This window comes from Heloderma suspectum, chromosome 5 (genome assembly GCF_057233095.1).
Source record: "Heloderma suspectum isolate Gila_16-S chromosome 5, 16-S_ref, whole genome shotgun sequence".
NCBI lineage: Eukaryota > Metazoa > Chordata > Lepidosauria > Squamata > Helodermatidae > Heloderma > Heloderma suspectum.
Window position 1 is genome coordinate 3,902,279 of NC_139462.1, and position 26,407 is coordinate 3,928,685.

General features: G+C 50.5%; 1 protein-coding gene across 1 annotated transcript in view; it reads right to left on the bottom strand.

Annotated features, from left to right (window-relative positions):
- Positions 1-459: 459 nt before the first annotated feature.
- Positions 460-26,407, bottom strand: part of DYSF (dysferlin) — a 186,796-nt gene continuing 160,848 nt past the window's right edge. Inside the window, exons 51-55 of the mRNA XM_084855234.1 lie at positions 24,457-24,556; positions 22,829-22,998; positions 19,518-19,627; positions 18,566-18,713; positions 460-3,774 (exon numbers count right to left, since the gene is read on the bottom strand). Of these exons, the coding sequence (XP_084711360.1) occupies positions 3,736-3,774; positions 18,566-18,713; positions 19,518-19,627; positions 22,829-22,998; positions 24,457-24,556 (567 nt within the window). The 3' untranslated portion in view covers positions 460-3,735. The remainder of the gene's footprint in view (positions 3,775-18,565; positions 18,714-19,517; positions 19,628-22,828; positions 22,999-24,456; positions 24,557-26,407) is intronic.

Genomic DNA, 26,407 nt, shown 5'->3' on the forward strand with positions numbered 1-26,407 from the left:
CTAAGGACGGTGGGGGCCCTGCTCGTGCATGCCCAGGGTCATCTGGTTGGCTGCTCCTAGGAGGATGCTGGCCTGGGACGCCTTGTTCTGATCCAGAGTCAGGGCTCTGCTGACGTTGTGTGCGTGCAGGATGCCCCAGGTCCAATCCCCCACATCTCTTGTTAGAATGCTGGAAATAGCCCCTCTCCGCCTGACACCCTGGGGAACTACTGACACTGCAAGGAGACAACACCAAGCTCGATGGAACAACGGCTTGACCCGTTACATTTTCATATCTTCACCCGGCACAATAGAGATAACTCCGCAAAGTGTAGCAAACACCTCCATTGGCTTCCCTTGTAAGTGGAATCAGATGCTTTTGCTCTCCACATGTGGGGGGGGGGAGAATGGGGGAGTGTAAAGGCAACCCCCGCCCCTTCAGGGTCCGTGCTCTGGAAAATAAAACACCACCAGCATTCAGGAGGTTTAATAGCATTTCATTGGTAACCACAGTGCAATTGCTATATTGCTTCGAAGGCATATACAGGTGATACAGAAAACTCCCAGCCACCTCCCTTTCAAAGAGCCCGAGCTCCAGGGCAGCTCTAAAACAGTTTTATATTTGGCTTCTGGTTTGTCTCAGTTGCAACAAAGATCAGGGCCATGGAAGTGCACTTTGATATTGCAAAAATACAAAACTAATTTGGGCTTTGCTCTCTCAGGATGGAGGAAGCCTATTCTGCCTGTCAGGACCTAAGCACCAAGGCCAGGAAGCAGAACGAAAGTGGGTTCACACAACACTTTGACCAAGGCAAGATGTGGGTCCCTGGGGCATGTTGAGCATAGACCAATTCTGGGCAAAGGAGCTGTTGGGCTGCCCAAGAGTTCTGCTGCAGGCCCCTGGGCTTGGCGAACAGCAGCTCACGCACACCCCAAACACTTAATGACCGGCAACAACTGGGGTTGCCAACCTGTTAAAAGTTACCTTGGGCAGTATCCAGTCAGACACCATCACCAATGTAAATTACATTGTGCTAGCATAAGGGACCTCCAGTGCAACATCAGCCGTGTTCGCTGGTGCAAGAAGTTTTCTGGGGAATCCCATCACACCAGCTAACACTATTGGGGTTGCACTACAGGGGTTACACTAACACCACATAATTTGTCAGCAATAGTGTTCAGTTGGATACTGCTCCTTAAGGGAGCAAATGCATGTTTAGGGGGAAAAATGTCCTATAACTCCCAGCATTCCTCAGCCAGCCATGTCCAAGTATCGTGCTGGCTGAGGAATGCTGGGAGTTGCAGGACTTTCTTCTGTCTAAATATGCATAGGATTGCACCCTAAATCAATTAATTGTAAGACTGCTAAGATTGTTAAGATATGAATGTGCTGATAAGAGTGTGTGTGTCTGTCTGTGTCTGCGTGTGCATAAACCTACGTATATATTAAGAAGCAAAACAGCTGGTTTGGAGAAAAAGCATGCTTTCTTCGCTTTCAGAGGGTGCAGGCCGTTGTCCTAACAGGCACCATCCTAGAAAGGACATTCGGTCCTGCCTTGTCCGTGAGAGATGGAGGATGTATTAAAATATCATTACAATTTGCTTTGAAATCAGCTGCTTCATTAATCAAGCTTTTCATTCAATTAATTTGCATGATAAATCAACTATATGTTGCTGCACCCATCATTACTCAAGTTTTTCTACATGAGGCATTTATTGTGCACTCGTCATTTCCCACTCACAGTTGTTTACAAGTTCTTTAGATGATGTCATGACCCTTCAGTTTCACTTCTGTATCTAACCAGCACTTTTGGTGAGTTTTTTTTAGAGCAGAGAAAATGAAGCATTTAACTGTGAAAGCAAACAAAAGTGCGATTTCCTCTTGTGTATTTGCACTATTGCTATACCACAGTGCCACCTAGAGGTTCTGTAGCAGAAAAGCAGGAAAGGAAACACTCTTTGTGTAGTGGTCAGATCTCAATTCTACCAGATACCATGGAGCCTCGTGTAGAAAAACTCCACGTTACAGATTTGCTGATGAGGGAGAAGTGACCTGCATTCCACTGGTCAACAAAGAGCAATTGTGGAGTCCAGGTTTTAGTTTGGAAATCGTGACGAGACGGACTGGAAGCATGTCACGAGGCCTGAAAGTAGCTATAAAAGTCCGGACAACATGCAGGGGCAGGGAGCGGGGGGGATTCCCAGGGTGTTTTCAAATGAGGCCTGACCCATTCACAGAATTTTACAGGCGTCCAGACACTGTCATCTTCCATTTGTGACCCTCCCCTGTTTTCCCACTGCTTCTTCCATCTTTTCTCCTTCCACAAAAAATATGTTAAGAAGGAAAAGATGGAATAGCTGCACAATGTCATTTGGTTATTAGCTCTAGGAGCCTGCTGTCCGGAAGCACCCTCAGTAGAAACTTGGGCTGGGGGGGGAGAAGCAACAATGGAAGCAGCAGTGGGAATTTCTGGCCTTCATTTGCCTACACAAATTTCCACACATGTCCCCCCCCCACACACACACACACTCCCTTCACCTGCACCAGGGCAAACCAAAACAAATTGTGCAGCCCTCTGAACTCTGTGGCCAGAATTAATCAAATGAATTAGCTTGCCACAATTGTGGCATTAATTAGGATCATAGGGCAAAATCCACTGTAAGTATTCATTTCAATGGACCTACTCTACATAGGACGTACACTGGATTTTACCCACAGAGTTTGTGGTGTCCTCCAACAATTCACAGGTGAAAATAGGAGCATGCTTGAAACAGCCCAGTGCTCAGATACTGGATCCCCATCTGTGTGCTCCCCGCTACCCACGTCCCTGCCTGCTGACTTCATTCATTCTGTCGCAGCCTGTCCACCACAGATGTATGGGCCAAGAGGGCGTTTTTCCTTTTTTGAGAAAAGAGAAGGCAACTGTCTTACCACCTTTGGTCAAAAGGCCAAAATAATCCTCAGCTGCCAGAGGGTTCATGTGCCTGCATGGATAGACTGGTGGACAAAAGAGAAGAGGTGTTGCCCCCTCACCCAGAGAGTTAAGTTCTAGAGATGCTGGAGAGGGAGCCAAGCCCTGAAGAAGCCTGGCAACATTTTAAGAAGACTTCCCCCAAAGGCAAAGCCTGGGGGCAAATCAAGATGGCAATTTGCCAGGGGCAGCGACCAGAAAAGAAGATCTACCCATTAGTTAGGAACACTTGGAGCACTTGAATTAGAGGGCAGGGAGGATTCTGAGACCCAATTCCAAAGCCTCTTCCCTTTCCCACCATGCAATGCTCCCCACCTTTTCAAGAGGGAAGCAGCAAACCCACATCTTGCTGAGGCCAAAAGAGGGTGTGATAACCACAGAGGAAATTGGGATCCGGTTCTCCTGCTAGGCCCACTTCCCTTGGCAAGAATCAACCAGCTACTTGCTATGGAAACTCAGCAATACAGTCCAAGTGTCAAAAGGAACGCCTTCCACTTCCCTGAGGTCTATGCAGAAAAGAAGGCAATGGAGAGAAAAGTCCAGCTTTGGTGTATCAATTCAGCAGTGTCACCTGAGCAGCATTTGTGGGGCGGGGGGGTAGTTTTAAAATCATGGCTTCGTTTTTGGGAAGAGTGCATTTTCTGCAAGGAGGCACAGCTGTTCCTTCCCCTTCGCATAACAGTGTGACGGCGGACGGATTGTTTTTGGGAAAGGGGCCAAGGCACAGTCTCAGCCGGTGCTCTCGTCTCTTCCCAGGTGATGCTCAGTCCTCTGCAGCAGAGACTCAACTGAAGGGCTTCACCAGCTTCATAGCGGCGTAGTTCTGCAGGGAGGAAAGAACGGCCAAGTGGTCAAAGACAATGTCAGGCCACGAGCTGCCTGGCTCCTCGGCCATGGCGCTTCACTGAGAGCCACCAGTCAGCAGAGGGATGCAGGCACCATGGGCACAAGCCACAGGAGAAGTGGGGCTCTGCGATTCTTTCCAACACAGGCTTTTATTTTTCACTTTTGCAACCCAGAGAACTGTGGGCAGCCAGCAAGGCAGAACGGAGCAGGGGCAGGCAGGGAGAGGCTATTTATCTCTTGCCTCTCCTCTCCTTTTCCAGCTTAAAACTCTCCTTTTCCAAGCTTGGGAATGCAGGGAAAGATACAGGTTTCCTGTAGCTTTTCCCGTGCAGGTGAAAAAGCAGTTTGGTGGAGGGCAATGTTAAGCTGAAAAACAACCAGAGGAGGGAGTAAAGTAGCCTATCTCCACCCACCCTTTGAAAGTGAAGGACAGGTTCACAGAACATGGAGTTTTTATATTAACTTGTTATTTTTAAGGGAGTGGATGAGCAATGGGTAGGATTCCTCCAGTGTCAGAGACAGTATGCCTCTGAATACAACTCACTGGGGACATGATACAGATATATGAAATGATGCGTGGTAAGGAGAAAATGGACAGGAAGAAGCTGTTCTCCCTCTCCCATGGTACTCAAACCCAATGGGGTCATCCCATGAAGCTGAACGGTATTTATTTTTATTTATTTATTTGATTAGTACCTGCCTTTCTACTAAAAAAGATGGCACTCAAGGTGGCTAACAATCATGAAGTAAAACTCAATTAAAAGTAAATAAAACAAATACATTAAAACACAATTAAAAACACAACAATTACAAAATAAAAACAGCAATCCAGGACAGGTAAAGAGAAGTGCATCTTCACAGAGAGCAGAGCTAAACTATGGAATTCACTTCCACAGGAGGCAGTTAGGGACAGATGGACAGATCTGTCCATCCCTGTTTCTCCCGCATTCACATCTTTTAAATCTCTGCTATGTCCATCCCAAGTGTGAAGAACTTTGGGTGGAATGAAAAATGGACTGAAATGAAGTTCTCACCCAGCTGCACCAGCCAAATTCAATAGGCACAGCTATCCCCAGTGCAGTGAGGGCCATGTTGTACCTGCCTGCCCTATAGCCGGTCAGAAAGAAGAGGTGGTGACCCGAATTCAGCAACACCAACATGGCTGAACACACACGGGTTCAAACCAGGACCTTCAAGAGTGACGCACTCTAAGTTGCCTGGATGGACAAATCTGTCCATTTGGGTTTCTCCCACGTTCAATTCTTAAAATCTTAACTCCCTTCTGAATATGAAGAAATGTGCAAATTTTGGTAAATTCTTATCTAAAAGGAACGTAAACAAAATTCTCACCCTTCCCTAGATGTGGAGATGGCCACTGACTTGGACGGCTTTAAATTTGTGGAGGCATTTGAGGTGGGCTAGGGTCATTTTAGAAATGTGATGTTTTTAATGTTGAATTTTATTGTATAAACTGTTTTTATTGTTGTACATCGCCCAGAATGGCTGGGTGACTGGCCAGATGGGCGATGGATGGATGGATGGATGGATGGATGGATAGATAGATAGATAGATAGATAGATAGATAGAGGCTCTCAATGGCTACTCGTCCTGATGTGCTACGTCCAGTACCAGAGACAGTCTGCCTATGTACACCTGTTGCTGGGGAACATGGGCGGGAGGGTGCTGTCACAGTCCGGTCCCGCTTGTGGGCTTCCCATGGGCAGCTGGTTGGCCGCTGTGGGAACAGAAGGCTGGACCGGAGGGACCCTTGGTCGGATCCAGCATCAGGGCTCTTCTGATGTTCTTATGTGTGCTTTTAAAATTGTGTCAGTAGCTCCTTGCCTTGTGTAAGACTTCTGGCAGTGGGCTGCTACCTGGCCAAGGGCTCCCCACCAGAGCCCACAGAAAAAGAGGGTGTGAGGCCCCGGAAAGCCAGAGCCTCAGCCACCTGGGTGAGTGTGGCTGGCTGACTGCCACCGGATGTAAAGGGAGAATGGCCAGCTAAAGGCCTTGCAAGCTGGGCAGCGAGTTTCCAGGGGACCTGCCCCCTCTCCCCCAACAGTGAAGCAGCTTCCCGTGGCTGGGTTTAGGGGGCCCAGTCGAGAGGAGGGGCCTGAAATGCTCACCTCTCTCCTTAGGAGTGGTGGCTCCCTCCCCCACTGCAGTCATGGCAATGCGGAGAACGTGACAACGGACCCTGAACTAATGCAGAAAGGTCTAGCAGCATGAAAAATTAATGTTACTGACACAGCAAAGAAGACTTCTGATATATTCATTCTCGGTAATGGTTTCTCTTCATCTCTTCCATATGTTACACATCCACGCACAAAAGCTGTCCACAAACATATTCTGGGTGCCAGTAAAAAGATCTCCCAACTGTCAATAACTTAAACGTTTCCTAGCAGGCGAAGTGGCTGTCTCTGTGCTGCCAATAATGGCCACAATCCACATGCTCTGCTGAGGGGAGAGGGAGGTGCAACGCAGTCCTTAGAAGTGCTGCCTGGGGTGTGCGGGGACCTCTGTTGGGGGGAGCTCCTCTCCTCAGAGAACTGGGGAGCGGAGTTGGGGGGGTCTACAGTACCCAGCTGGCCTCCTGTGCTCATCGGGGGGTGTCCGTGGGGATGGATATGCTTCCCCTTCCCATCATGACAACGGCAAAGTGACACTGGCCAGAATGCAGAATCACACGGCCTTCCACAGTCGACCCTACAGCAGCCGCAGTCACGAGCAGTGCCAGCTCCAGGTTTCCGAGGGCCCTTGGGCAAGCTGCCCTCAATGGGCCCCCTCCTCTCAGGGGCCCCCTCGCATCGCCAGGGTCACCAGCTGCCACTGCTCCCCCCCCAGCACTTGCTTGTGTGGCAGGCGGGGAGCCGGCGCTCAGTAGGCGGCGGCATCTGCTGCTGCTCCTCCTCATCGGCACCATTGTCTGAGCCAGAGGGAGGAGTGCGCTGCAATGGGAAAGAGGAGGAGCAGCTCCAGGGGGCTGTCAGTGAGCCTCTGCTGGCCCGGGCCCCCAGCAGCTGCCCAGCCATGCCTACTCTTGATGCCAGCCCTGGCCACCAGTAGCGCACCACATGATGTGAGAGTCTCAAATGCACACATGTGCGCAAACACCTTCCTGCTCCTCGTGTTAAAGTCCAGGGGTTGGGAGAGATGGCTGAGATACATGCAAGCTCTCATCAGTAGCGGGAAGATGCATGACGTCATATTTGCATGCAGTCTCTTCTTGCTGTATGGACAGTTGGGGTCGGGAGGGGGAAGTAAGTGTTAGCCCAGAACACATCAGTTGTGGCGGGTATTTTCACACAGGCAGCTCAAAATGGTTCTGGCCACTTCAGTTAGGCATGCACTGTGAACAGAAAACGTACACCTACCAGAAGGCTTATCTGCATTACAAATGCCTCTCCCGCACTTTCTCTTCAGACTATGAATGATCAAGCATCAGCGTGAACAGCGCTGGCAGAAGCTCCGGTAAAGCCTCAAGTAGGAAAATGCTCTTTGCCTTGTGAGAGCAAACCTAGCACAGTGAATCTCCAGCCAAGGCAGGAGATGGGGACTGGGGGTGGGGAGGCATAAAAGAAGCACCAAAGCCCCTGATGCAATATTCTGATCAGGGGGCTCAGATCCAGCCCTCTCCCCGCACCCTTCTCAGGTCTATTCACCCCTCTGTAGCAGACCATCTTTCCAGCAGGACCCAGTCACATAAAAGTAAAGAAAGCTCTCCTTATTAAGCTCAGTGTCAAGCCAAATTTACATGCATGTTTATGCTGTTTTGGAAAGAGCTGTACTGAAAACCGGCTTTGATTCTTCTGACACACACCACGCAGGCAGGGAGTTCCCTTCCGCTAGATTTAATTGGGGCAGGCCGATATCTACCACTTGGTCCTCTTTTTTTCCAAAAGCAATGTTGGATAGAGAACAAGGGGAGCAGGAGCCAGCTGGAAAGAAGTGGAGGGAAATGTGACCCCCCCACACCCCTCCCCGGCAGCATCATAAATTGCAGTTTGCACTGGCTTGCAAGGCTCTCTTCCAATTTGGGGAGGGGGGAGGAATGCACATCGCCCCATAAACCAAGCGGTCCAAACTGAAGCACATCATCACGCACCATTAGCAGGTCCCCTCGGTGGAACAGTATAACCTCCTAATTAATTTCCCACCATTTGTCTTTCTGGAGGCTTCCTTCAGAATATCGTGGCTGTTATTTTTAGGGTTTGTCTGGAGTGCAGGGAGGAGGAAGGGGGCTGTTTTTCTATCTGGCTGGAAACTATACTTAGTGGAACGATGAAAGCCGAAAAGGCTTGCTCACCCAACACAGAAAGCGAGTGGTCACAGAAGTCGTGGCAGGAGACGTCTCCCAGGTCCCAGCACGCGTTAGCGACTACCAAACGGAAGCAACGTTTGCTCTATTGTGGATTGTTTGGACCTGCTCACTCTGTAGATGGGGGGTCTTTTCTACATCACCCCTGGGAAGATTGCAGGATCTAACCTGTTGTTTTGTTTTTTACAAGAACCTTGAGATTCATCAAGCACAGCCTGGTGCAAAAGACAGACCCTTAGAATTAAAGAATTCTGAGCCCAGGAATTGGCTTTGAATACCAGAACTGAATGGAGCTCACCCCACCCCCAAACCCCCTCCTGGATATCCCAAGCTTTATTAACCTCACCAGTATAATTTCAGATGTGTGTGTGGGGCGGGGGGGGGTCATTTTGTTGCTGCTATCTATCTTGGAACTAGACATCCTTGCCAATCTCCTGCAAATCACCCAAAGATCTACCCATCATCCCAGAACTAGCTTCTGCCCACTCCATTTCTACACACCATCAAGACCACTTTGGGTCTGGGATTTTTTTTTTACAGATCCAGTGACATGGGTGGGAGGAGGGGGGCTTCACAACAACGGAAGGAGAAGCAAATGGAGGATTACCTGGAATCGGCTTTGGTCCATGCAGGGACCCATGAACAAGTGCACTGCACCTTTATAATTCACTTGGCAGGAACAAACTTCTGGGTGGGGTGGGGTGGGGTGATTGGAACTGAATGTCATCAGACTGGCAGGGGCTGCTCAACCAATGAGAGAGGCTTTCCCCCATCCCTGTCCAGGCTCTACCCTCCTTTCTCCTTCCCTCTGAAGCTCCCATAATGTGAAGGATCGAAGCTGCGCATTAAACTTCCTTACAGCAATAAAGCAAACATCAAAGAAACACAGCTTCAAAACAGCGCTTCACGGAGAAGCAAAGCCACACTTTACAGGAGTCACTCCAGTCTGCCTTTACCCCTATGAATGCTTGATTTACTGTGGCTCCAACCAGCCCTTTCTAACCTCCTTTCTCCTTCCCCCTAAAGCTCCTGTTATGCAAAGGATCCAAGCTGTGCATTAATTACTTCCATACAGCAATAGACCAAACATCAAAGAAATGCAGCTTCGATATAGCGGTATTTCGATTGATGGGAATCTCAGTGACTTCGGGAGTGCGCATTTAGGGAATAAGCCTCATTGACCACAATGGGAGTTACTTCTGAGTAGACACACATAGGTTTGTGCTGGGAAACACAGGGACAGGAAACACAGGGATAAGAAACACCCCTTGACCAGGGCCACAGTGAAAGATACACCCCTGGGCAGGACTAGCATACCCAAAGTAAATGTGGGGGTTGGGGCACATAACAACAAAAGCGCAGAGAACCTGACTTAAGGAAAACAATCGGACTTAAAGTAGTCTCAGGAAAACCGTTTTTTTTTTTTCTGAAAAGCTCCAGGGTGGCTGCGGGATGGCCACAACATCATGTGCCCTGAACGACCTCCAAATGCAGCCAGCTCACAGCAAATTGCCCATGCAGACACCCCCATGGGGCAAATCCTCTGATCCACTGCAAGTGTGCATCACAAGTCCAGTCCAGGTTACAGGACAGTGCTCCTCTAAGGCACACCACACTCCCTCTGCTTCCCTGTGCATCGGGGTGGCGTTGCCTGTAGTCTACTGAGTTAGAAAGCAGTCAGACAGCAGCGTTGTGCCGGAGAAGTAGGCAGGGGCCTGGCTCTGTTTAGGCCACAGCGAGAAGATGCTGGATTAACGGCATCTTTTGAATGCTGAGCGCAACATGTAAAATGGTCAGAGTGTGGCTAGTTGCCTGCCAACCAGGCTGCTGGCAAGAGCATTGTTCATTGCCAGTTTCTGCTCCCTCGCTGATTTCTCTGCTGCAAAGCATTCTGGGCTATATTGCAAGCTACTGTCAGCCCAGAAGCATGGGGTGCTGTTAATGATGCGGATGTCTACGTCCTACGATGTCTGCCTAGATAAACGCCCCAAATCACTCTGTACATGAAATCAAACAGCAACACTCACACATTCTGACTGTCAGTGTAATGGCTGAGCCTCCACCCCACCCTGCATGGCTGAACCATCCATAGCACTCAGCAATCTCTCCTTTTTGCTTTGGCTTTGCCCCCCTTCCCCTTTCACTGACTGCCGCCAGACCTTATTTTCCCTGACTCTGGGGTGTGGGGAACTGCGTCCCTGCCTTGAACATCTTCCAGAGTAGCCGGCTTCCGCCGCATTCAGTTCTGATGCCCCAGGCAACCTCCTCTACTGCTGTTGGTCTCTGGGGCTGCGGTTTGACTCAGAAGTCCACCCACTACTCCCAGATGTGCAAAAGGCCTATTGTGCTGCATTAGTGCTGAGCCAAAGGCACTCTGCTCATGGTCGGAGGCACAACCTATTTTATCATGGCATGGCATGGTCCTGGAAGAGAGGTTCCAGAGCTAAGCCCTGGCTTGGCAACTACTCAGGGCTGAACATGAGCTGGAACTCATGCGCCTGCTGCCATGCTGAGCCTCTGCGCGAGAGATGTGCTCCAGGCCCTAAGCTCCAGCTTCCCACCTTGACACCTCTTTCCACTCAGCTCCAGCTTCTGGCAGGCCCTTGTGAGCCACAGTGCCAACCCGGATGGTGACCTGCTGGGTGTCACACCCCCCCCATTTGGGGACATCAGAAGCTGCCTTACGCCAAGCCTGACTGGGAGCCCATCTTGTTCAGCACAGTCTATCGAGCAGAGTCTACGCTCTACTCAGCAGCTTTCCAGGCCTAAGGCAAGAGTCTCCTCCAGGCCTACTTGTAAATGCCAGGGACGGAACCAGGAGCCTTTTGCCAGTGGCCCACCACCGAGCTATGCCCCTTCCTCCAGGACTCTCGTGCAGTTCCAAACAAGTGACAGAACTGGGAGGGGGGGTGGGGAGTCCCCAGGGGCCTGTGCACGGCTGGTGGTCTGCATTTGGCTTGGCGGGCCCCACAGTGGGCAGGTTTGCCTTGTGGCAATGATGTGGCTGATGGTGTGCATTTTAACTCTCCCCCCATGACAGCAAGCTGCGTGATTGAATGATGCTAAAAAAATTGTTCTATAACTCTCCATCTGCCTTCATTCTTAGATGAAACAACAAATCATCCCGGGAGCTCTTGCCAGAGATCTCTGTGTCTGGGGGCATCCCTGATGCTCATAGCACCACCCATCTTCTCCCCACCCCGCTTTCCCTCACTCCCAATTAGCATTATTGCCAAAGAGTAATAGGCAACAGAACAGCAAAAGGAACCCAATTCCAGGGTGAGACGTTCAAGTCAGCAACCTCAAAAATTGGCGGGGTGGGAGGAGAGGAGGATGGAGCGGGGAGCTGGAAGATCTATTCCAAATAAATGAAAGCAGAGAAATTCCATGACATGCCTCGGTTGCTTTTCAGAAATATGAGTCAGACTGCTCCAGTTCTCCATATATTGCATTGCATTTCTGTTCTGCTCCAGTCAAAGGCTCAAGGCTGATTCCACCAATCCAGAATGCCACGAAAAGCAAGCTCAGGCTGAGAACATGTGCACATTTGCTAGGAAGCCCCCTTGAACGCCGTGGGACTCGCTCCCAAGCAAACATGCTGGGGATCGGGCTGCACAGCCTTACAATTTCAGCGGGAGGGAGGCAGACAACAGTGGAAGCACCACTCTCCAGGGGTTGCAGGGCCTTTGCTAAGAGTCACAGGACTGCAAAGGCAGAAGACTAGCTGAAGATTGCCTTGTCTCACCCGCCACTCTTGCCCTCCACAAGCAACGGCTTCTAAGAGATTAATCTCTGTGATGATGTAGGACGGCATATATAATCAGCACTAGCTGGACTCACGTGTCCAGCTGCTCTTCTCATTCTAGTCCACAAAAGGAGGCCGCCACTAGAACTGGGACCTAGAACCCCCCTAAACCCAGATGGAACTGAGCTCTCACTCTCTCACTGAGGTGGACAATCGATGTCTGGGCTGCACCGCTGCACTGCAGGTCAGGGGTGCAGAACTGGGGGCCATATCCAGCCCTCCAGGGTTCTCTAGAAGACCCTTCCCCTGGCTCCACCCCCTTCCCCCCAACCACGGCTCGCTTGGTCCTTTCCCAGCTTTTGCACAGTTTTTTCTCTATTCTAGAAGGCTGCAGTGCCTCTCCTAAGGCTCCGTTACTGGCGTTAGGAGCCTGAAGCTGAAATAGGCTGGTACATTAGGTAGTTTGGCCCAACCTTTGGCCCAGCTCCCCCAAAACTGAGTTTGGCCCCTGAGCAGAAAGCAGCCCTGAACCCTGGCTGCAATTCATGCGGGGGCGGGGGCTCATAAGACCAAATGCTCCTCCATAGAAAAACTAGGGCTGGGCCAAGCATGCAGAGGTTGCAAAGGTGAGGGGTGAAACACCTTCCAAGCATGTGGTAGACATTCTGAAGGTGAGATGGTTGCCCAGAAAGGGGGGGGGGGTCTCCTTAGGTATTATGAGGTAGAGAGGGTGGCTTTTTTTCTTTATAACTTTTAAAAATATGAGATGCAGCTTTGCTGAAAGAATGGGAACGTCAATGGCAGCAACGCTGAAAACGGAACATCTGGAGTGATCTACACTTAGGGTGTTGCAGAATTCAATCTTTGTGAAGTCTGATATTAATTTGTCTGATCCACGCCTCCCAGACTAATGGTCAGAACATAGCTAAACTTCAGATTCTGCACTTCTCTGAATTTTGCAATACAAATTTCGGCCTAAAAATGTATCAAAAGCCATGACAAAATGTATAACTTGAGATAAAGTACATTTTAAAAATTGGGGAAAAGTACATTCAGAAACACAAATTGAAGGACATATTTCAGCACAATTTCTTTTAAAGCCACAGATTAATGCAAAACTGGGGCGGAATGGACTTCTGAATGGTCACACATGGAAGTGACACGGGCTGGTGAGAGACCGATCTATCCCTCCTTAGCTACTCTAGGTGACGATGGACCATTATTCCCAATGTCCCGGAAATGATGCTGTGTAATCATGATGCAGCAATGGTTTTTTAAAAGTATGAAAGGAAAACATCCTCAGCACCGCACACCAAGTATTAGCTAATTCCACCCCCACTGAAAGCAAGAGATTTTCCCCCACCCCTAAGTCCCTGACATTCTCACTCCACCTTTGCAAGGGGTCAAAGGCAGGACATGTGCATGTGTGTGCAGACACACTGCTGACCTTTCAGAGAATGGGGAGAAGGCGCTGCTGGCCTCCAAACTGGGACAGGCAGCTCATACGTGTCCAAAGTCCCTGCTTCAGCAGCCCGGCAGCCATCATTTAAGGCTGCTCCCCCCGTCCCGAAACTAAAACCACAAGGTGAGAGGCAGCCATTCAACAGGGCGCACAGCTCCAAGCCAGAAGGGCGCATTCCTGGTGGCTTCCCCATGGTGCAGGGCCCTGGCAGGCGTTAGGCCTGCTTGGGGTCATCTGTTTTAGGGCTGCTCTCCTGGTCTCCAAGGGAGCTGTCCCTGGTGCTGCTGATCTGGAAGCCGACTGTGGTATTTCATTTGCCCCCTTGACACCAGGCTGCCTGGATCTGAAATTCCCTCGCCCTGATCAGCCTACCTGGTGCTTGCAGCCTCCATATTCCCAGCCGGAACATGACCACACAGGTCCCGGATTCTGGTCCTGAACATTGGCCGTGTCCTTACTTTCGTGGATCGTGTCGTCCCCGCTTGTGGCGCCCCAAGCCCAGGCCACCCCTGCTGCTCCCCCAAACTGGCACAAGCCAGCCCTCGCACGCTCCCTCTGAGGGGCCGCCACTCCCCGCTGCCTCCTCTGAATGACAAGTGAGCCCCTGTAAGGCGTTAGCCTCTCTCGCCAGCAAGGGCGCGGCTAGGCCTGGAACCATGGGGCCTCAGCCCTGAAGCTATTCGCCAGGTCTGCTCCCCACGCCCTGGGTGTCCAGTGGCGCCAAGGGAAGGGCTCTTTTTCTCAGCTCAATTGCTATGCAAAGGCAAGGTCCCAAAGGGATAGCAGCTAGGGACAAAAGAGTTGGCCCACCCCTCACCACATCATGCAACACACACACACACACACACACGCACACACACCCTGCATGGCAAATATGCTTAGGAAGAAAAACCTGTCCATTGGTGCTAATGGAAGCTTTTTTTCTATGCTTACTTGCATGGGGAGGGGGGGCAAAATGGTGCATGATAAAACTTGCCAGCCACTCTTTCTTGTCCATTTCTCACACCTGCTCACAGCCATCGCAAATTAATTGTAACTGAAGGGGAACTACTGATTTTATTGTTCTGGGGGTGTGGAGCAAATTAACTAAATATTTTATCTGGAGTTATTTGGATGGGAAATTAATTGGCTGGCTGTGACTTCTGTGAATTTTTTTTAAAATCCTAGTAATCATTTCTAAATTTGCATATATAGGTATGAATTAGCATGTGTAAATTTTAGACAGATTTGTGTCCTATGGCCCTGGGCCCTGAGTCTTTTCAGTGCCCAGCAACACCCCTGCGTGCGCTGGTGTTCCTGGAGGATCCACAGCAGGGCATGCTCCAAATGCAAAGCCACTGGGGTTCCAGAAGAAGGATGAGAAAAAAGAACCATGGTCATTACAGAGTCAACCCACAAGACTGACCGGTTCACCTCTGGGTCCCACCTAGCAGAGCACTTAAGCCTAAAATTCTGCACTGTGAAACTTGCTACACTTAGACATTGACCCCTAGTAAAAAAAAAAAAAAATGACATGAATTCCAGGAAGCAATCCCCCCTGCCCCACCGGGACTGGAAAATGTGTTATTCTTTCTTTTAGTCCACAAACCAGGACCAAAAATTCTTACTGTATGTGATGGATCACATAGAATATGATCTTTAGCAAGGACTACTGCCCAGGAGATGGAAAGTAGGTGGCAGATCTGCAGCAGCCACGTAGTTTTGTGCATAATCACTATTTACAGTCCATCAGTCTTACCCAGAGCCACTTCCTCCCATGCAGAAGAATGCACGGGAGGAAGTCCTTGTCCTTTACAAGATGGCACCACATCGTGTCCAACCCAACCCTTTGTTTCAGCACCAGCCTGGAGCCCCAATGGCAGTAACAGCCAGTGCACTCAAAAATGGATACGGAATGGGGTTGTGCACACCCCCAAATTAAGCTTAGGCGCACCACACTCCATCCCAAAGGGAGACGCTGTTGATTGTCTCTGTTCACTTACAATCCGTTTTCCTTTTTTCTTATGAGTGAAACTCCTGGCAAACATTTTGCCATATCCTTGGTTAGAATTGGACAGGGTGGCTTAGGGTCAGCTGAACTCGCTTTAGGGTCAACAGCTGGCCATCTTTTGGATAAGGGGAACAACAGTGGTAGAGTTTGGTAGCCTTCACTTGATTCCTAGTCTAATAATGAGATGGCCCCTTTCTGCCTTGCCAGCCTACAGACACCGGTGCCATGCAGACCCCCAGGACAGCCCCTCTGTTCGTCCCCCTCCCAATGGTGCAAGTCCTTCTCGTTCCAGGTGCTGACGTGGCTCCTTTCTGCCTCTCTTGGCAAGCATCTTCACCAACCCCTCAGCTGGCGCCGTTCATTCAGCAACAACCATCCAAGCCATTTTGCAGAGGGTGGGCTTAGGCCGTTACCCCACCGCCATTTTCGGAAGCAGGCTGCTTTGCCCGGCTGGGCTGGCCTGGGAAGCTCATCAGATAAGAAAGGCTGGGCCATTTCCAGCTGCTAGTGCATTCAGGTGAATTCCTGGCCAATTAATGGGTTTAGAGTGACAGGGAAAGAAATGTATGGGCAGCTCATGGTGCCTTAACAGACGTCACAGTCGGCAAGAAACCTTTATCCCCAATCCCCCAAACAATTGTCACATCATTTGCTGCACCTTCTTCTTGATTATCCAGGTATGTTTTTAATATCCCAGCCGCAGAATTTGTGAAGTGTGGGACAAGCGGAAGGGGGTTGTTATTCTTATCAGTCCAGGGTTTGCATGGGAGAATATCCCAACACACCGCATGAGTCCTTTCAGCACTTTAAACTAGAGGTGCCACGGAGCCTCACCCAGTACCAAGCTGGACAGCTGGTATTTGGCTAGTAGTGATCTGACGCCTGCAAATGGAGCTCCAGTGTGCATGTGTGCAGCGTGGGGTGAGGGGGATGGAAACATTGCCACCCAGATTAATGAGGCAGCAGCTGCTTCCCCCACCCCTGGGCATCAGAATGGGGGTGGGGAATGCTCCTTTCAAGGCACAGTAATAAGCAGTCGGCCTGTGAGGATCCCTGTAAACTCTCCTTAAGTGATTCAAGCTGAACAGTTTCCCAGGGCACCTTCAGAACTGTGAAGGAACAAGTTTCCATCCACGGGGAAAACTACTCTTGAGTTTGGTTTCTCTTGGGGATGACACAAAAGGCCTCTACTGAGAAGTTTTGTCTTGAAATGGGGGTGGGGGTGGCAAAGGGGGAACCAACCCCGCTGTCAATTTTCAGGGTAGCAGGCGGAATTCACCAGCCGTGCAACACACTCCCTTTCTGCTGCTGGTCATTATTATTATGTTTACCCAGAAGTGCTCAGGAATGATTCTATGTGATGATGCAACATCACTTTTGGGAGGGCTTCTGGGTAAAGATAAAAAGGTGGCTGCTGGCACCATTAAGGGAGGGCATTTTATTTTATTTTATTTTACCCAGAAGCCCCCATGAGTGTGATGCTGTATGATGTGTGATGATGATGTATCAGAGCAATGATACATCACCATGTAGTGTCATTTAAGGCTGCTTCTGGGTAAAAAAAATATTAAGAACCTAAGAAGGGCCATGTTGGATCAGACCCAGGGTCCACCTAGTTCACACAGTGGCCAACCAGCTTCCTGTGGGAAGCCCACAGGTAGGACAGGAGTGCAGTAACGGCAACCACCAGCTAGTGGAACCCAGGAGGAGCACAGCACAGCCATCGAATTTTGGGCCCCCACCTCAAATTTCATCCCAATTACCCCCCCCCCTTATCTCTGAAATGACCCCCTCCATTTTCACCACCTGCAAATGGAGTAAAAAAATGGAGGAGGTATTTCAGGCAAGCCAGGGTTTCCCTGCAACCTTCTCCTTCAAGCACTAAGGCTGGTTAGGAGCCCTCCAGATGCGTTGCCCAACCTGGTGCCCTCCAGACGTGTTGGACTACAACTCCCATCATTCCTAGCCAGCGCTAAGGCCTCAGCCTTAAGCACTGAGGGTGTTTCCAGGCAACAACAACAAACCCTTTTTAACAAAATGAAAACGACCCTAGCACAACCTCCACGCCATGATGATGGCAGGCTGTCTAGTCCCCATGCCCAGGGAAGGCAGCCCAAGACAAGGCCACCCTAGAATCACAGAATCGTAGAATAGTAGGGTTGGAAGAGTCCCATAAGCCCACCAAGTCCAGCCCCCTGCTCAGTGCAGGAATCTAAGTCACCTGCCCGCCCCAGGCTTCCTCCCCGACTCCTTTGCACTAAGCAGCACAGAAGCTCACACGGTTTCCCCACCAGCACCACCAGCTCAATGGTGAGTCACACGTGATGTTGTTCAAATAAATGGAGGCCCTGAATGAAGTCTGGGTTCAAGGGTGGAAAGTAGCGCTATGTCAGCTCTCAAACCCCATTGAACAAGAGAGGCCACGTTTATCAGGTTAGCCCAGGGCCTGGTCAGAAGGCACCATGTCCAGCTCTCTTGTTGAAACTACACAGGTCTGGACAGGGGACCACCCTTGGGACCGCCTGTGTCCCACCAGGAGTCCCACCATGAAAGAGCATAATAAATTTTTAAAACACAAATAGAAATGTTTAATGTTGTCTGGTGCAAGGACAGACTAAGTGAATACTCTAAAGCAGATGTGTGGAACCTCTGGCCTGGGGGCCGAATAAACCCATCCAGTCCATGGCCTCCCCCCCCAAGTAATTAGGCTTTTTAAAAGCCACCATTGGTGCCGCCGGAGGCCTGTAAAAAGCCTAATTGTCATATGGGGAGGGGGTGCCTGCAGGAGAGGGGAATGGCTATCCCTCCCCTGCCCATGCATGTGACCCCCTCTCCAAATCAGCCCCGCCCCCAGCAATCTGGCCTTTAGAAAGCTTCTGTGAGTGCTAATGGGAGCTTCTCTTAAAGCCTAAGTGTTGCCAAGGGGAGGGCGGGAAGGGGACGAAGGCAGAGAGAGAAAGAAGGGGGAGAGAGAGAATTGAGTGGTGCATGAATGGGTGCGTGAGAGAGAAGAGCCTGAGGGTGGGTGGCTTGGGACCCGCCTACTTTTGGCTCTGGCCCCACCCACTGCTGGACATTTGCCCATGAGGGAATGCGGCCCCCAGGCTGGAAAACGTCCCCACCCCCCGGCCTTCTCTGTAGAGAGGCTGATGAAGTGGGACACAGATCATCTTTCCATGAGAAAGCCAGGCTGCTTTCCAGTGCCTGTGTATGTTTTCCATCATCGGTCACACCAGTTATTCATGGATCTTACCGGGAAGGCATAAATGAAGATCCCCAGGAAAAGCAACAGGATGAAGACGAGGAGGAAGATGAGGAAGACCCACTTGAATTTCCTCCACAGGATATACTTCAGAGTCTTGTAAGGGGAGGTGAACCACAGGAAGGAGGTCTCGGGGCGCCTGCAGCCAAAGAGAGCCAGAGTGAGGCCAGGGGCCAACGCCGAGGGGCAACGGGCCTGTCGCCACGAGGGGCCAGATTCCGCCATGGGGAGCAGTGCCTTTGGGTAGGCCAGGCCAGGCAGGCCTTGATACCACACAGGAGAGTTGTTCCTGCTGCTGCCGCCAGGCCTTCTGATGGAGAGGAATTTCTGGCAACCCTCAGGAGGCGTCTCTGGGATTTGAGCAGGAATGGATGGGAAGGTTCCCCCCTTCTTGCTTGAAAAAGCTCTTTTCTCCCAAGTTAATGATGCCCCCGAAATGCTCTCACAGTCATAGAAATATGACCAGAGCAGCTGAAGCGGGGGGCGGTGGCTGAGCAGGAAAGCCCCTCAAAGACCGGCACGGGCAGCAAAGCTGGGATCCTGGTGATACCCTCCACCTCTGCCTCCACCCTAACATGCTTCTGCACACAGGTCTTCTAGGGCAGCCCAGCTGGTGTGTCTGGCTGCAACGCTCAGCATGCCCCGGCCAGCCGTGCAGCTGGAGTTGCAGTCCCACACACCTGGTGGGCAGCAGGCTGGGGAAGGCTGTTTGGAGGTCTTGCACAGCCAGGCTACAAGAGACCCTTGAGCCCCACAGAACCTGTGCATCCTCCCTGCCCCCGAGACATAGGTACACCTGGGAGCGTGGAATGCTGGTGCAAGACATTCCGTCACATGGTGCCCTCTTCCCCCAGAAGCTGCTTCCCTTAAGCACAGAGCAAGAGAGTGCGGACAGCCCCTTCAGGCAACGCAGCGCCCAACAGCTCCTTTTCACTCCTCTTACTTTGGGTCTTCCAGTTTGGGGTTCATGTTTGGTTCGTCCCGGCCCAACCCAGCTGGCCTTTCTTCATGCTCCTGCTCATTGATGATCTCCAGCGTCATCTCCAACTTCCCCTGCATAAGAGGGGAGGGGGTGGATTTTGAGCATTGAGATGGAAAGACCAAAACACTGATCTGAGGAAATATGGAGGAGGCAATGGGAACTACTGCTAGGCCAAGTAGAGGACACTGGGGTGGATGGACAGATGGTTTCACAGAATCATAGAATAGTAGGGTTGGAAGGGGCCTACAAGGCCATCGAGTCCAACCCCCACTCAGTGCAGGAATCCAAGTCAGAGCATCCCTGACAGATGGCTGTCCAGCCTCGTCTTGAACGCCTCCAGTGTCGGGGAGCCCAGTAGAAGGCAGCTTCCTTTGGATAATTAGGGAGATTCTCTGCTTTATAAGTTCAGGAACAGAGAAGTGAAGGCCTAGACTAGGGGTCCTTTTGGGGTCAATGTGCACAATGAGCTTTGAGGGGATGTTGGGGGCACTCTCATAAAATGGCTGCCATTGGGGGGCCTTGCCCATTCATAAAATGGGTGCCACGGTGCACATGAGCCTTCACAAAACACTGACTTCCCAGAAGGCAAGCTGGTGAGACTAAAACCTGCCCAAGAACCTAAATGAAAGGCAGAGGGACGGTCTGAGCTTTTGAACCCAAATAAAGATGGCACTGGAGGGCAGCACTTTGCTTTGTAGCATACCAGCCTTCCAGTTAAAACAATAAAAGTGAATTAAAGAATTTTAAGAAACAAAATAAAATCCAGGAAGAACAGGGAGACAGGCAGGCACAAAGAGAGGTGTTCACGAGCACATTTGTACCCACGGGCACCATGTTGGAACCCCCAGGCTTAGACCCCCCCTTTTTAATGAGAGATCTCCCCATTCCCTCCCCCGAGCAATAATTTAACTGGTCCATCAAACTTTTTCTTATTTGGAGATGTGCCAAACCCTCCTGAGAAAAATCGCCACCAGCTCATTGAAGATGTTCCACCTGTCAGCTATCATGAGGAGAGAAGTGGTTTCCAGTAAGATTTTTAACCGACCTTCTTCACGGTTTCCCTTCACCCATTCTTAAGAGGGTCTAACACTAGTTAACAGCATTATCTAAAAATCGGTGCAGATGTGGAAAGGCAGATGAGCGTATCAATGAGCGAGTTTGTGGAAGTCTGATTCATCCCGTGCGCCCGGAAAGGAAACGCAGCGCAGTGGGAGTTGAGAAGCTAATTCAGCGGACCGTGAACAGGTCACACTTCGCTGCCTGCCACAGTGAGAAGCCTGAACCCCCGAAGGGCTCCGGACATGTGGAGTGAGTGATGGCAGCCTGTCCCCCATTGCACAGCACCACCCCGAGGAGGAGAAGGGCCCTGCAGCTCAGCGCCTTGGGTGCCGTAACGTGCCTCAGAGGCCACCGCCTCCTGCCATGGGTCCACCTTCCAGGCAGCGAGGGCACCACCTGAGGGGCATTCTTCATGACTCCCCCACCCCCAGTTAATGGACCCTCATCCTTTCACAGGCCAAGTCCAAAACCGAACACCTTTTCGAAGCGCTGCAAGGCTGACTAGCGCGGGGACAAAATCAATGTGTCAACTTCGCCTCCTCGTTCGCCGGCTGAAAAGCAGCACCCAGGTTGTTGATGCCGGGGCGGGGGGAGTTCACCCACAGAGCCGTCCATTTGCCTCCCTCTCATTTCTTTTGCAGCTGTTTCAGCCATGATGATCTGCGCCACTTTGACAAGGCAGAGTCGCTCAATTGCCTAGCTCAGCTTCCCGCAACCTGGAGCCCTCCAGAGGAGTGTGACTACCATCATGCCCTGCTCTCTGGGGATGGTAGGGGTTGTAGTCCAAGTGGGGGAAGGGAAGGCTGGCCTAGGCAACGTCACAACACTCCGCTGTCTTGCGCCCCTGTGCTCTGCACCTGATTGACTTGGCAAATGGGCACCTATCCTGCCTTCTGGCACTGTGACAAAAATGACGCAGATCATTGTGACTCCTAACAGCCTGAAGGTAAAGTGGGAGGGAGGATTTCGATCCCCCCATGCCCCCAATTTTGCCTTGGAGCTCACCTTGGGATCTTCCACTAGAGCTGAAGGTCACATTGGGAAGGGATGGCAAAAACTCAGGGAACTGGACAACATGTTATTCCAGCCTGCCAAGCAGGGGTTCCTCCCCTCCCCACACAAGACTTTGGGATGGGGCTTGGAGAATAAGAAGGGCAAGGAGAATAACCAGCCTCTCCCATGGTTCAGCCAGGACAGCCAACTTCTGTATTTTCCAGAGGCACGCTACTCTCCAGGGCCTAGTTTAGAGCAGGGGTGGGCAACTTGTGGCCCTCCAGGTGTTTCGGCGTACAACTCCCATCCTCCCTCACCACTGGCTATGCTGGCTAGGGCTGATGGGAGTCGTAGGCCAAAACGTCTAGAGGGACACAAGTTACCCACCCCAGTTTAGAGGCTCAAAACTAGCAATGGGCAACCCCCTCGTGGCTCCCGTTGGACTAGGTTTGAATGAGTGCATTCAGGCGCGCTCAGAGCCATTGTGCCTCCAGCGATGCTATCGGAGTGTGAAAGGGGCTGAAGGCCGTCTCCTCTCACCAGCCACCCTGCAAGTACCCCACTGCATTAACTGGGAGAGGGGGAAATAGCAGCACAAGGCTCAGGCCTGGCTCTTGAACATGCCCACTGAAACACCTGTTGCTGCCAGAACACCTGAGAAACGAAGGCCCAGATGCTTCCCAGTAAAACAGTCTCGGCTAGAAAACACTACGAACTCCCAGGCGTGTTTACTGTTCTGAGCCAGAGAAGAACTTTGGGGAAAGGCAACAGGCCCGCCTTGTGTGTAAAACAAGCATAACGAGAAAATAAAATTTGTTTTCAAACCAGGGAATTATGAACTTTGATGGCACTGCTACCAGAAATCTATTTTGCCATGTGACCCAACCCCCTCAAGGACATTCATGTCTCCCAGTGGAATTTGTGCTACTTAACAGTAAGGACATCCCAGTTACAGAGCAGTGGAGCTTTGGCAGGGCTGGGCCCTTGCCTAGCACAGAAAGTGTGGTGTAATATTAAAATCTGGAACGGCTCTTATCTTTTGACAGCAGTTTCCATTACCGCTAAAATTGTGGCCAGTGTTTTTGCACTACATTTTATTAAACTCTGGCAAGGCTGATGGGGGTAATAAAATTGCACCATGGGCCAGATCCGGCCATCCCTACCTACACTACATGGAGAAGAATTTCATTGTGGCATAAGCAGGGAACAGAGAGACTTACTGCAATAATCTTTGTCTCCTCCTCCTCTGCTATGCAAGGCCACCAGCCTTTCACTGTCTTCTGCTCAAAGAGTGAGCCCATTCTCTCCGTGCCCTCAAGCAAGTCCAGAGTGCATTTCTCAGCTGTCTTGGCTGGCTTTGGCATGCAGTTGAGATCCAGCTGGATGGAGCCTGCAAGGCAGAGAGAAACAAGGAGCACAAAGCAGTGAACTGAACAGATTGAATAGCTGCAGGCAACCTAGGTTTATGGGATGAACTCAAGGGGGGTCTCCATGAACAGCAGGTGTGTTCATATATTTGTGGATGGCTACCTTGATGTGGAAGCCCACATCCACAGGTTTCGTTTTAATGTATGGTTTGTAAGGAGCACCTCCAGCAACACCAGTCAGGCCGCTTAACAAGATCAGCCTCGGATGGCCTTCTCTCTGTCCCATCAGCCAGGACAGCTAGGCTGGTGAGGACGAGGGCCTGCTCTGTGGTGGCCCCCACTCTGTGGAACTCCCTCCCTAGGAAACTCCGCCATGCCCCCTCTTTAATGAGCTTCCGTCGTGCATTAAAAACGAGGTTGTTCAGGCAGGCATTCGGAGTGGGTTAGGGTATTTTTATGACGTTTTCAATGTATAATTTTATTGTTTTAACTGTTTTGTTGGACATCGCCCAGAGTGGCTGGGTGACCAGCCAGATGGGCGATTAATAAATTTAATAAATAAATAAATAAATAAATAATTCACCACCACCACCTTTGATATGTTCTTTTCAAATGTCCTTCCAAACTGGTCTATTAAAGTTGCTAGCACACTGTGATTTTTAATAACCTGGCTATCAAATGTTAAGTCATTTATAACCTAAAAGAAAAGCAAAAACTTTCATAAAGGTTTTCTGTCTGGTCCCCTGGAAGGAATTTGCATGCAACATAGGCAGCCACATGGGGGCTATTTACAAGGCTGTTGTCTAATGGGGGACAATGGGATGCCACAGTAATGCCTCACTTGTGAATAAAGTGCAATCATTACCCTTCACAGGGGGAAGAGGCAACTGTTTAGCCTTGTTGTGCATGCACTAGACAAAATGAAAGTGAACAACCCATCAAGAGGACACTGTTTGAATCTGCTTTATCAGCTGGTGTGCATATCATGGCTTCCACACAGCTGCCATTTTAAAACAGCTCTACATAGTGGCTGATGACACGTGGCGAGCCATTTCTGCACAGTCACTCGCCTAATCACTAAGGATTAGGACATTCTTCTGAATTTGATTTTGGGGCTTTGTTACAACTGCTGCCCACGGGCAGCTTGCCTCCTCCTTTTCTTACAGGTACTTATGTGCATGTTGCTTAATTCATGAAACAGAAACAAATCCTGATAGGGCTGTGTGATCATACCAAGTATCCTTTCTGAGCTGTAATTTAATCAATGCACCTCTGTGCTGGTGTGCATTGGTGCCCTGTAAAATATAAAGAGGCAAACCATGGCAAGTGTGCACGTACCAAATCCCAAAACTAATGGTAGAAATGCTTCAAGTTAAACAAGAAGGCAGGCAGAGAAGAACATGGGGCGAAGAGAATGCACAGAGCCATCACAGAACGGAGCAGGAGAAACCTGGTCATCTCTACCAGGCCTTGCCACTCACCCAGGTAGTCATCAAACGAGAACTTGTCATTGTCCCAGACCTGAAGGACCAGTTGGGGTGGAACTTTGTTCTCTGTCTTGTCCAAGCTCCAGAAATGCTCCTTCATTTGCACATAGATGGAAACACAGCAAATGCGCAATTAGAATAGAAAATATACTGAGGTCCTCCATTCCATCTGTCATCTTCTTTCTCTCAGCCAGGTTGAGAGCTAAATTCCCACAATCATTTAAGCGCATTGGGATGTTTGGTACATAGGGCTGTGCGTATCCCAGGCCAGGGAGTTTGACGCTGTAAGAACCCCAGCATTTAAGCAGAGCAACAACATTCTAGCCCGTAAGGATAAAAAGTGTGTGGGCAACATTTGATCAGCAGTCAGGAGCTGGCAGGAGGAAATGAGCAGGGATTCCAGTGGACAAGGGGTGGACGTCAGTCCCCAACATAATTACTGGCCCCTCCCTATGACTAATAAAAGCAGGGTTAATTTGCGTAATTTATTCAGGATGCAGAATTCATCTCTTTTGGCACAGAATCTTACATTTATATATTTATTTTAGGACAGAGGATACTTGCTGCACAAGCAGTAAGCACTGAACCTGTGGTGAAGTTCCTGTCTGGTCCTATGGCTTTGGGCATCATTCTGAGGAGATGGGAAGAGAGATGGGAAGGGAGATGGGAAGACCTCCTTCAGTCTCTCCGTTCCCCAGACTGAGGACATCATCAAACGTATGTTGGGTCCTGCAACCTGTCCATGCTGCCAGGGGTAGGGGTGGGAGTAGGGGTGGGGGGAGGCTCTCAGGGTTTACTGACTCCACCTCGCCCCAGTCAGGATTGGCACGGCCTATTTTTTTATTTTTTTATTGAAAACATTTCTTGGCCGCCTTTCAGGGCAGAAGCCCTCCCAAGGCGGCTTACAGAAATAAAATACATAAAAACAGTTGAAATATTAAAAGTGATAAAAACATTAAAACAATAAAACAAGCCTGGCTTCCAGTTATTGACACGGGGGCTTCCCTGCGTGGGTGTATGTGAAAGAGGCACTTGTCTTGGTTTCTCCAGGGACCCAGATTGCTTTTCTAGCTGGGTTCTGCCACCTCTGTGGGGACAGCTGTTTCTATGGGGGTCTTGAAATAGCTGGTTTGTTACCAACAGCCCAATGGGCTCCCAATGCTATGTGGCATGGCCATGCAAACAGTGGCCTGCGAGAACAGGATGGCTGGGAGAGCCCCTGGCCATTCCACTGGTTGGAGGACAGCAAATGGAGAAAAAACCCAGCGCACGGCAAACATCTGGGGAAAGATTCCAAGGAGGAGTGCAAAACATTCGTCTTCATAATGAGCTCCCCAGAGGAACAGAGGGAGCCCCATCACCTCAGACGCTGAGACAATGGCAAGAGGAGGCCTCTGGAGAAACATCTGGGGGAAACGGCATTGCCAAAGATTAACCTAAAGGTGTGAGCTTCAGCAAACAATTACATGCCTCTAAGTCAAGGTGTGCATGAAGCAGACCTCCTGACCCAGTTTTCAGGGAGGGATTTACAAGCTCTGCTTTACACTTCAGAACAAAATAATGAGGAACGGTGATCTGGAGACATGGCTAGAGATCCAGCAGGGCAGGCTGCTTGGGACGGGCCAGGCAAGTCTGGATCAGGAATCTACCTCGGCTGTGGATTAAGCCTCAGTTCATACGATCCCTGGGCCCAGCCGCCCCTCACCCACCCTCTGCCCTTCCACCAAAGCAGGTAAGGCCCCCCGTCCACCGGGCACTCCGCACAAATGCCCGCCTGCGGAAGGTCCCATATGTGCTATTCCTTCCCCTCGCAGAAAGGGGATGAGATCACACAGAGCAGTTCCCCGTGTGATTTTGTCACACAAAGACTATGTGATGGAAGAGAGGGAGCATGTTTGCTCGTCATGGAGAATTCCTGGAGGAGGAGGCTTTCCATGGCTGCCAC